Below are 9,406 nucleotides of genomic sequence, written 5' to 3'. Positions count from 1 at the left end.
TTATACAAATCGTAACCTATTACGATTAAACGAGAGAGATAGAGTGAGCTAATTAGGCAACAATACATTGGACATAACAACCTATCACAACTAAACAAGATTGATTAGGCAATCCATTTCTTGGAAAAACAAAAACAAACAAACACACATACACAATACTCAAACCCTAGTTTAACCAAACTACGCAGCAAACGAGTTAAACGGCAGCGTCAGCTGCTCCAGCAGCCCGGTAATCGGCACGGCCAGCCTTGGCTCGTACGCGAACCCCCGCAGCTCCTCCTCCCCTCCCCCGCCCCCGTACGGGCAAGGGCAAATCCACGACCACCTCTTCCCCCCAAAATCAAACAGCAGCGCCCTCTCCGACCCCTTGATCAACACCACCACATAGTCCCCATGCGCCACCGCATCGAACCCGCGCCCCCACTCCACCTCCGCAAACTGATTGTACAGCTGCTGCGGCATCCGCTCAATCTCCACCCACGCCGCCCCGCACTCCTGCAGCGCCCACAGCCTCAGGCTTTTTGGTACGTTCAGCTTGCTCTTCTCCACCGCCGCCACCAGAACCGCCTTTCCCCGGCTCTCCACCAGGCTTGGCGACCGCAGGAACCGACGCATTGGAGCCTGGATCTTGCTCCACTGGTTCGAAACGACGTCGTATGCTAGCACGCTGAAGGGGCTGTAGTTCATGCAGTAGAATCGCCCCGCCACGTGGATCATTCTCCCCGATTCGAGGCTGCAGAGGCGCGGCAGCGCCGCCGTGGTCCCCCAGATCGAGTAGAATCCACCGCCGTCGATGTGGAAGCTCTCCGACGTCAGATTTTTAACCGCGTAGGGCGAGATCAGATCGTCTCCTGCGAAAATTAGGTCAATTGAGGAGTTAGTGATGGTTAATCCGATGCTAGGGCACAGGCGCGGCCGCAGCGTCGACGGCAGCTGGATCAAATTCCCCATCACCGGATTGCAGAGGACGATGCTCTTCGATCCGGATTCCTCCGATACGAAGCAGACAAGTCCGCCGGAGGCGGACGCCGGCGTAACCCCAGCCGGAATCATAGGAATCCCCAATCTGTACCATTTTAGGTTTTCCGGATCAAACAGAAACGCCTCGCCGCCGCCTCCGCTGGCGGCGGCGGAGGCAGCGTTTTTGTAGATGCAGTTTTTGATTCCTTGCTGCTTGAAAAAGATGAACCAGTGTCTAGATGGGGAGACCTGGAGATAAAGCTCGATGAAGGCGGTGGAGAAGATGAGGCCGTACCACCGCTTGCAGACGGCTCGGGCTCTGAAAAAAGCCGGTGGTGGGAGGGAGGCGACGACGCGATCAACGAGGCGCTGCGGAAGCCGGCTCCAGATTCTGGAGTCCATCCATGGGCGGGAGTTGGTGCAGATTGGGGAAGTGGGAATGGAGGGGAAAGGGTAGGGAAAGGGAATGGTGATTGGATTTGGGAAAGAGGAAGGCTCCATGTTTGTTTGTTTGTTTTTGAATTTTTGATTATTTATTTAGGGCTAAATGGAGGTAGAAATTAAAGGGAGATTGGTGTGTAAGGGCAGGGTTTAGGGTTAGTTTGTGGAAAGGATTTGAGAGAATGAAAATGACAGTGGAGATGCTTACATAGATAGATAGATATGTATGTATGTATATATAGGGAGTGTGTAGTGAGAAATTTGGAGGAAAAATTAAAGGGAAAAGGCACAGAAAGATGCATCTATCATTTCAGTGTGAATGCCGAGGAAGGAGAAGCAGAGGTCTGACATGATCACACAGAAAGTTATGAATGCTATCTATCTTTTTCTAATGTAGTGAAAATAAATGAAAATTCACTTCATTACAAAACAGAACAAAACAAAGAGCTAGAGGTTGCTTTGTGGAGTATACTGTTGCTGAGCAGCATGCACCTAAATTTAAGCAGCAATTTGTATTCATGAATATTTGTGAAATTTAGGTTTTTTCATGGACTCATGCATACACATACATTACTTATGAAGTGAAACTTGTGTGTGTGTTTTATGTTTGGGATTAAATTGATATGTTGTCCAAAATGGAAGAAGGATTAATAATGAGTTAATCTCTGGAAAGTTATAATTATATAGTCGAATTTTGATTTCTAACCAACTCCGAAATCGGGTTTTAAAATACCCATATTTTGCTAGTTTTGAAATTTAAGATTCATGAGTCGAAAGTTTGTTTACCATGACTGGATTAATCGAAGTCGGATAGGAAATTCGAAGGTACCATTTGAATCTTCGATGGCTAAAAATAAAAAATAGAGAAAAACCTAAAGAAAATATGGCTTCCCATTAAAAAGTCATCATCAGAAGCTTTCCAATGGTATATTTTAATTGCTCATTAGATTCAAATATTTTGGAGTTATTTGACTAGTGAAATTTGGAGACATGACATATTTCAAACTTATCAAGTTTGAAGATTTGTGAATTGATTTAAACTTTTTAGCCATTGGTTGTATGATTGTACTATCTTATTATGCAATTATATCATAAATGTATGAAATGTAAGTCGGATCTTCCAAAACTCACACTCCATCTGTCCCATTAAATATGCAACATTTGGGAATCGGCACAAGTTTTTATGTAGTGATGTTTTTTGAATTAATATAAAGAGAGTAAAGTAAGAGATATGAAAAAGTATAGATATAAAATTATTCATTTTAGGAAACGTTTCATTTTTAATGAGACAGAGAGAATATTTCTTAACCATCTCTTGCTTTCACTATTCATGACCCCACATCAAGCCCGATAGCATTAAAATGCGAACTAAAACATATACTAGAACACAGAGAAAATTTATAGCGACAAGCCGCCAACTTTCACTCCATTAGGCGACGCCCGGTGCCCATCCCTTCCACCCACCCACAACGCGTCTCGTGTTGGATTCAATACCAAGGTCACGACGCGCGTTTGGATCCATTCCGCGGCGCCGACGTGACTAGGCTTAATCCAACAATGATTATATTGTACTCCCTCCGTCCCATGCTATTCGCACTTTTCATTTTAGGCCGTAAATTTGGGATTGATTTTTTTGTGTAATTAAAAAAGAATTTTAGGTGTAATGAGACATCACTTAATAAAAGAGCTCTTAACTTAAACTAACATATTAATTAAATGCATTAATTCTAACTTAAATTATAAATAGTGTAAGGACTTTGTGACGAGCCGAAAAGCAAACGTGCGAGTAGCACGGGACGGAGGGAGTATGAAACAAAAAAAAATTAAAAAAGAGGAGATTTGAGTATGATGTGGAGCAATAGGGCAAGGGTAGGCTATGCTAGTAGCTACTAACCTAGACAAGACAAGTTTCTCCTTCGAGTGAGTAGTTATATTCTCTTTCTGTAAATCAATTGGCTTTTGTTGGTTTATGTAAAAGTGCAAAATCTAAGTCAGACTTATTGTCTTCGCACAGTCCCAGTGTCTAGTTAGTGTCAATCTCATTAATATGATTGCCTCTACCCTTTCTCCAAATATGGAAAAAGCATGGCTTTGGTGAAGAAACCTTCCCCCTTTTGGAAAAAGCTTTGCCCCCCAAAACTAGATAAAATGGGACTGCTTCAAGGAAGATGATCAACCCAAGTTGCCCCAACAGTGCCCTCACTCACTCCACCCCCCTTTTTGTTTGTTTTTCATGGCTACAAAAACCTAGTATCACTAGACTTCCCACTGTTGCTGCTTTTAATGTCTGCTTTGACTTCTCTCTCTTCTCTCTCCCTCTTCTTTGCCTGCTGGTCTCATCATTAACACCTTGTATTAATGGAATCTTTAACTTTGTTTACTTGTTAAACTACAAGGTATTACTGAGTAAATTGTTATTATGCTTGTGTAAGATACAAGTTATCTTCAACTTCAACTTCATGTAAATCACTGAATGTCATAAGGTACAATTTGGGGTTTGCACTAAAACTGGGAGACAAGATCGTATGTATGATCACAAATCTAATAGCAGTGGTCCTAATCGTAAATTATGAGTTTAGAGGTCATAAAAATAATTTTAAAAGCTATGGATTTTCATATGGCCCAAGGTACAATGGGGTGCTTCACCAACTCAAATCACACTTGGTTCTCTCCAACCATCCAATTGAAATTTAAAATGGGATTTTTTACTTCCTAATTATCTCTATCAGTCTGTCAAATTCATTTTAGTTACGTTGGAGAAAATAAAATAAAGTTGCTAATTTAAGTCGAGAAAATTTAAAGCAGAATTTGCATCATCAGACCATGAATTAGGAAATTTATTCACATGGAGTATAAACTACCAGTAGAGGTAGATTGCCCTTTTGTCAAAAAAATAAGTATTCAAAGTGCATTAACCCTTTTAAAGCCAAGTGACTTGGTTTGTAACTTCTACAATCTAAAAAATCAATCCAGATGATAAAAACTCGAAAAAAATAGAAAAAAAAATGACCATTATCTGTTAAATTATAGTAATCCTAACACCTTTATCCTAAAAGATACAACATTTAAATAGAAAGAATTGCATCAAGCAGCACCAGTTAGAGGCTCTGAGTAATAAGTTGTGTTGTGATCTATAGAGAAATGTTCCCCTCCTGCTGTTGATCCCAGTTTGTATGCTCTAAAATGCCATCCGACCAGCGAGCCTGCTCTCAGATATCCTTCTGTCAATGGCTGCATCGATTGAACTCATCTGAAACAAACATCCAATAGAGTTGGTATTAGGCCAGTCAAAAGAAGTCAATCTTGCGATTATCAGTCAATATATTAGAGAACTTTGCTTGTAGTCAACATACACAAACTTCGCAAAAGGAGCTGCCTTGGCCCACTGAATTCACGTTCGATCTAAAATATATAGTGTATGAAGATTGAAGAAATGTAAGGGAAAAAATATGTTGGGTAATGGTTGTTCCACCCAAACCCAACACTTAGTTATCAGGCAACCATAGGTAGAAGTCAAAATTTGAAATTTATTTCCAAATAGTAAATACATACACGCTTGTGTTCTTAGCCTTGCAGGGAGCTAGTGGGGAGATCCTCGAAAGATTGCAGCATGCTAACAGAACTAATTATTAGCAAAGAAATTGAAAGTACCTACTTGACTTGAACCTTCGTTGACCACAAAAACGGCAGGATTGCTTGCCAAGCGGGACAGTGGCCAAGAACGACAAAAAAAGCCCATCACATGAATGGGGTTGGAAAGCAGTAATATACATAGCCATATTGCGAAGATGTTTTATGTGTCTTTATTTGGATATATAATTAAAGCCATATAGAAATACCCTTTATCTATGCGAAAAAAGAGTAAATATGTGCACTGGAAAACCACAGGCAGCATAAGTCTAGCCACCAGGATATTTGACTAACACAAATCCTATATACAGAATGAAGATATTATTTTATAGGTTGATGACTTACCTGGCTATTCTCGTCATGCACCTGATACTTCAATAAGGACAATCTTCTTTCCTCCTGAAGTTTATAAGAAATGCAAAAACTAATCATAAACAGGGGTATTTACAAGGAAATACATCATATTCATTTATAGAAATTTCACATTAGAGATAAATAACTATACCATAGACATAGCCTCGTCATCCCAAACTAAGTAGACCTCATTAGTTGCGGGTTGTGTAGCTGGGGCTTTGTTTGCGATCACTGGAGGTGGCCCTATAGACGGACCTCCAGTATTTGGACCAGATGCATAGGAGTGTGAATTTGCAAGAGGTATGGCTGCAGAAGATAATAAACATGAGAATCCAGATAAACTACTTTAACTACACACAAAATGGATAAGAAACAAGAAAGCCACATAAACATTTTACAAAACGGAAAGAGGAGTTTTCATGTCATTCAATAAAAAAATATTACAAGGAGATAAAATTTTCCAGCCTAGTACAATGTAGTTAATCGTATAACAGAAAAAAATTATCCAAATACTCCCTCTGTCCCAGCCTAAGTGAGACGTATTCCTTTTTGGTACGTCCCAACCTAAGTGAGACGTTTCCTTTTTTGGCAACAATCACCTCACTCCTCTCATCTACTTTATCCTCTCATCTTTCGCACTTTATCATCTCTCTTACTTTATTCTCCCTTTCTCTTTCTTACTTTATCCTCTCTCTTACTTTTTTCTCTTTTTTTCTTTCTTACTTTACTTTCTCTCTTACTTTACTATCAATAATTTAATTCACTAAACACCACTACCTAAATTCTTGTGCCAAAATAGAAGTGTCTCGCTTAGGCCGGGACGGAGGGAGTACAATTTAAAGAGGAAAACATATTATAAAATTATAACTAGTAATACAGACTGGGAAAAAATAGTGAGTAGAACTAACCTGGGGTTCCTGGAATTCCGTAATGATTGGTTGCCAAAGTGCCACCAAAGAGAGGTTCTGCACTCTTTATGTCTGAAGAAGAGTTTAAAGGCAGGCTCATTGAAGGTATAGGAGCAGAAAATGGGGAACTCTGGGGAGGTATATTACTGTTTGGAACGACAGGAAATAGAGGTTGAGAAACAGGAACAGGAGGTGCTGTTGCAGGCATCCCCGGAGGAGTGATTGGTAATATTGGTTGAAGCCCAGGGGGTGCTGTAGATGGAACAGGAGTCTGAATATTGTGCACAGGAAACAAAGGCTGTTGAGGCAATCCTGCTTGCCCAGGTAGTGGAACCGAAACAGTTGGGTGCTGAGGATACCAAGGTTGTGGACGAGGTGAAATTTGCCAACTACCGGGTGGCCCAGGTATTCTGGGATTGTAACTGAAAGGGCAAAAAAGTTATCAGGCAAGATACATCTTGCTCCAATATGGAGTGACAACATGAACTCTCGAGTGTGTATACTTTATAAAAACTAGTTTATTAGTACTTAAACTAGATTGTTGCTGAAGTTACATAGTAATATACGAATCTAATATTATGGCTATCATTCCATGTACATCACTTATTGAAGGGGAAGTGGGATATGGGATGCCACTGCAGAAATTAAAAAAGGCCTAGGTACTTAAGCTATCAATTCAAAAAGAGTAGGAAAACTCAAGAATGTGAAAAGAAAGAAATTAGCATTCCACCACTCAACAGAATCCAAGGTTTCAGATCTCACATCAATCAAGCAGGGTATATCGTTATTTGGAAAAAGGAATCAAGGAGGTCCAGACAGCCCTTTTCTATTTTTCAGTAAATTATACAGCTATATGTCATATTATTAGCAAGAATTAATCAAGTAAACAGACAGGAACTTACTTCGGAGGTAAAGGCTGTGGAGGATATCCAACCCCTAGTGATCGAGGTATCACACCACTGCCTATTTGGGAGATTGGTAGATCAATTTTAGCTGCTTTTGAAGGGTTCTCTTCATCTGTTAAGTAAAAGAACTTATCAAAATGTTAGCATTCAGAATCACCATTCAAATAGCAGACAGGTTTTTACAAAAAACTGAATATAATGGAATGATACATTTCACAATGAGTTTTCAACTTCAACCTTGAAAGCATTAGAGGTGTGCAATTAGGTGCAGGTCATTTTGTTCGGCTATTAAATTTCAGTTTTCCTATGAGTTTGATTTCTAAATCGGACCAAAAAATTGTCATCTCACTAGCAGAAAGCATACCCTAAGGCACAAATCTCCCAGAATAGAAAGTTGGTTTGCTTCTATTTGATTTAAGACTGAAGACAATAATAGCTCTGGCATTTTGGGTTTTCCATACCTAAACTAAACAAACTATACTATGGATATCTGACAAAATCCCAAAGGTGAAGTCAACATGAAACAAAGCTGGGAACTGGCATTCAGACCAAAGACATATCATCTTGATTTCAAAAGTATTTGAATTGTTTGGCAAATAAGCTCAGAAATCTTCATGGGAAAAAGGAATATATACTATACTATTAAATTAAAGTCTCAGATAGCATTAGAGCTGCAATGCAAAGAAGATGCTAGGGGGCGAAGCAAAATAGCAGACAATACCTTCCTCTCCATAATGTGAAGCCAGGACATCAGCTGGAATTCCTTGCATTCCATATATCTCAATCTCTGTAGATTCTCTTCCAGGTTTCGCATTAGGGACTCTGGCACAACAACACCACATTTTATCAGACATAAAAAAAAATCAACCACCAACACAGTGTAATCCTTACCCAGTAATCCAGAGCAATGGCGCACAATGAAAACATAAAACTATACATACCTCATAAGTCATAAAGCTGTTTCATAAAATCCTAAATATTCAAGAATATTAATAAGGCTGATTCTTGGATAGTTATAAAAACCTAAATATTCCAGAATCAAAACAGTCCGGATGATAAACATAAGCTACAAAATTAAACGATTTAAGGAAGAAGAGAAGAGGGACGGACTTGGTGACTTGTTCCTTGTGAACCTGGAGCACATGGATGGCCATTCCGCCGGCGGTGGAGAGCTTCTTGTGGCAGACATGGCACTTGAAGTGCTTGGCTTTCTGGTGCTGCACCAATATCTTCTCGTCTTCAAACTCCCTGTCGCAGTAGTAGCACCACACCTTATCCACCGCCCCTCTCTTCTTCTTCTTCCCCATTCCGTCAAATTAAGCAGCGAGAGAAGATCTGATCTTTCAACTATCAAACCAATTCAATCTATTTCAGAATCAATCAATTAGGTGTGTTTTAGGGTTAGGGTTTTCGAAATTGAATTTGGTGAACGCCCGGAATCTCAATTCAACCTGACCTCGTTTCGTCTATATGTGCACAGCGCCTTTATTTTTTCTGCAGACTATATTTTAAATTATTTATTAATATTAATAACAATATCGTTATTATTAACATAACCCTCTCCTATTGTTTTTACGTTTTTAGTAATTACTCATATTTCTTGACTACTCCCTCCGTCCCCCAATAATTGTCCTCTTTAATTTCGACTCAGATTTTACGAAAGGTAAAGAAAAGTGGGTTGAAAAAGTTAGTGTAATATGAATTTCACTTTTATATATTAGTTTTATAATAAAATGTGAGTGGGATGAGTTAGTGGAATGTGTGACCTATTTATCATTTATGAAAAAAGTGAAAATCGAAAATTAATAAGGGACGGATGAAAATGGCAAAAGTGGACAATTAATGAGGGACGAAGGGAGTAATTTTTTTTCCTTCTCAATCAGAATTTACAAATAAATAGCCTAACCCTCTCCTTTTCCTTATGAGAGGAAATATTATGTTATTCAAATTCTATATTGTTTTTATTTATAGTAATTTTATTTCTTTTTTATCAGATTTTAGTATTTTACAAATAAATATATATACTTACACTCTAAATATTTGTTCGTGGCAAAATATTAATTAAACATTTATTATTAAAATTATGAGGTGATTGTGTTAAATGCAACTTGGTTAATGATCTATTTGTACGTCGTTGAATTGTATTCTAATTTAAGTTGTCTCGTTATAATTGAACCATTTGCAAATATCAACACATTTAATCTTTTA

The 9,406-nt window shown here is 39.0% G+C and overlaps 2 protein-coding genes across 3 annotated transcripts; both read right to left on the bottom strand.

Moving 5' to 3' along the window:
- On the bottom strand, positions 1-1,760 carry LOC121767523 (protein UNUSUAL FLORAL ORGANS-like). The gene has a single exon (XM_042163807.1). It carries the CDS (start codon positions 1,459-1,461, stop codon positions 181-183), a length of 1,281 nt encoding a protein of 426 aa, XP_042019741.1. The 5' UTR covers positions 1,462-1,760; the 3' UTR covers positions 1-180.
- A 2,521-nt stretch (positions 1,761-4,281) lies between these two features.
- LOC121769423 (protein SUPPRESSOR OF FRI 4-like) lies at positions 4,282-8,684 on the bottom strand. 2 transcript variants are annotated; one of them, XR_006043552.1, is made up of 7 exons: positions 8,309-8,684; positions 7,920-8,020; positions 7,196-7,310; positions 6,294-6,715; positions 5,537-5,691; positions 4,755-5,430; positions 4,282-4,651 (listed from the first exon to the last, which is right to left on the bottom strand). XR_006043552.1 is itself a non-coding variant. In XM_042166225.1 (7 exons), the coding sequence occupies exons 1-7, from the start codon at positions 8,503-8,505 to the stop codon at positions 4,580-4,582; spliced, it is 1,116 nt and encodes a 371-aa protein (XP_042022159.1). In that variant the 5' UTR covers positions 8,506-8,684; the 3' UTR covers positions 4,282-4,579. The 2 variants fall into 2 exon arrangements, 1 of the variants encoding a protein (XP_042022159.1); XM_042166225.1 differs by having other exon boundaries at positions 5,377-5,430.
- Positions 8,685-9,406: the final 722 nt, after the last annotated feature.

Source organism: Salvia splendens, chromosome 15 (assembly GCF_004379255.2).
Source record: "Salvia splendens isolate huo1 chromosome 15, SspV2, whole genome shotgun sequence".
Classification (NCBI taxonomy): Eukaryota; Viridiplantae; Streptophyta; class Magnoliopsida; order Lamiales; family Lamiaceae; genus Salvia; species Salvia splendens.
This window is presented reverse-complemented; position numbering and strand designations above follow the sequence as displayed.

Excerpts from the sequence above, each read along its gene's own strand:
- LOC121769423 (XM_042166225.1), bottom strand. The coding sequence starts at position 8,505 with ATGGGGAAGAAGAAGAAGAGAGGGGCGGTGGATAAGGTGTGGTGCTAC. Across the intron at positions 5,692-6,293 it reads CGGAATTCCAGGAACCCCAG|CCATACCTCTTGCAAATTCA; the intron begins GTTAGTTCTACT and ends TATCTTCTGCAG. Across the intron at positions 4,652-5,376 it reads TGCATGACGAGAATAGCCAG|ATGAGTTCAATCGATGCAGC; the intron begins GTAAGTCATCAA and ends TGTTTGTTTCAG.
- LOC121767523 (XM_042163807.1), bottom strand. The coding sequence starts at position 1,461 with ATGGAGCCTTCCTCTTTCCCAAATCCAATCACCATTCCCTTTCCCTAC.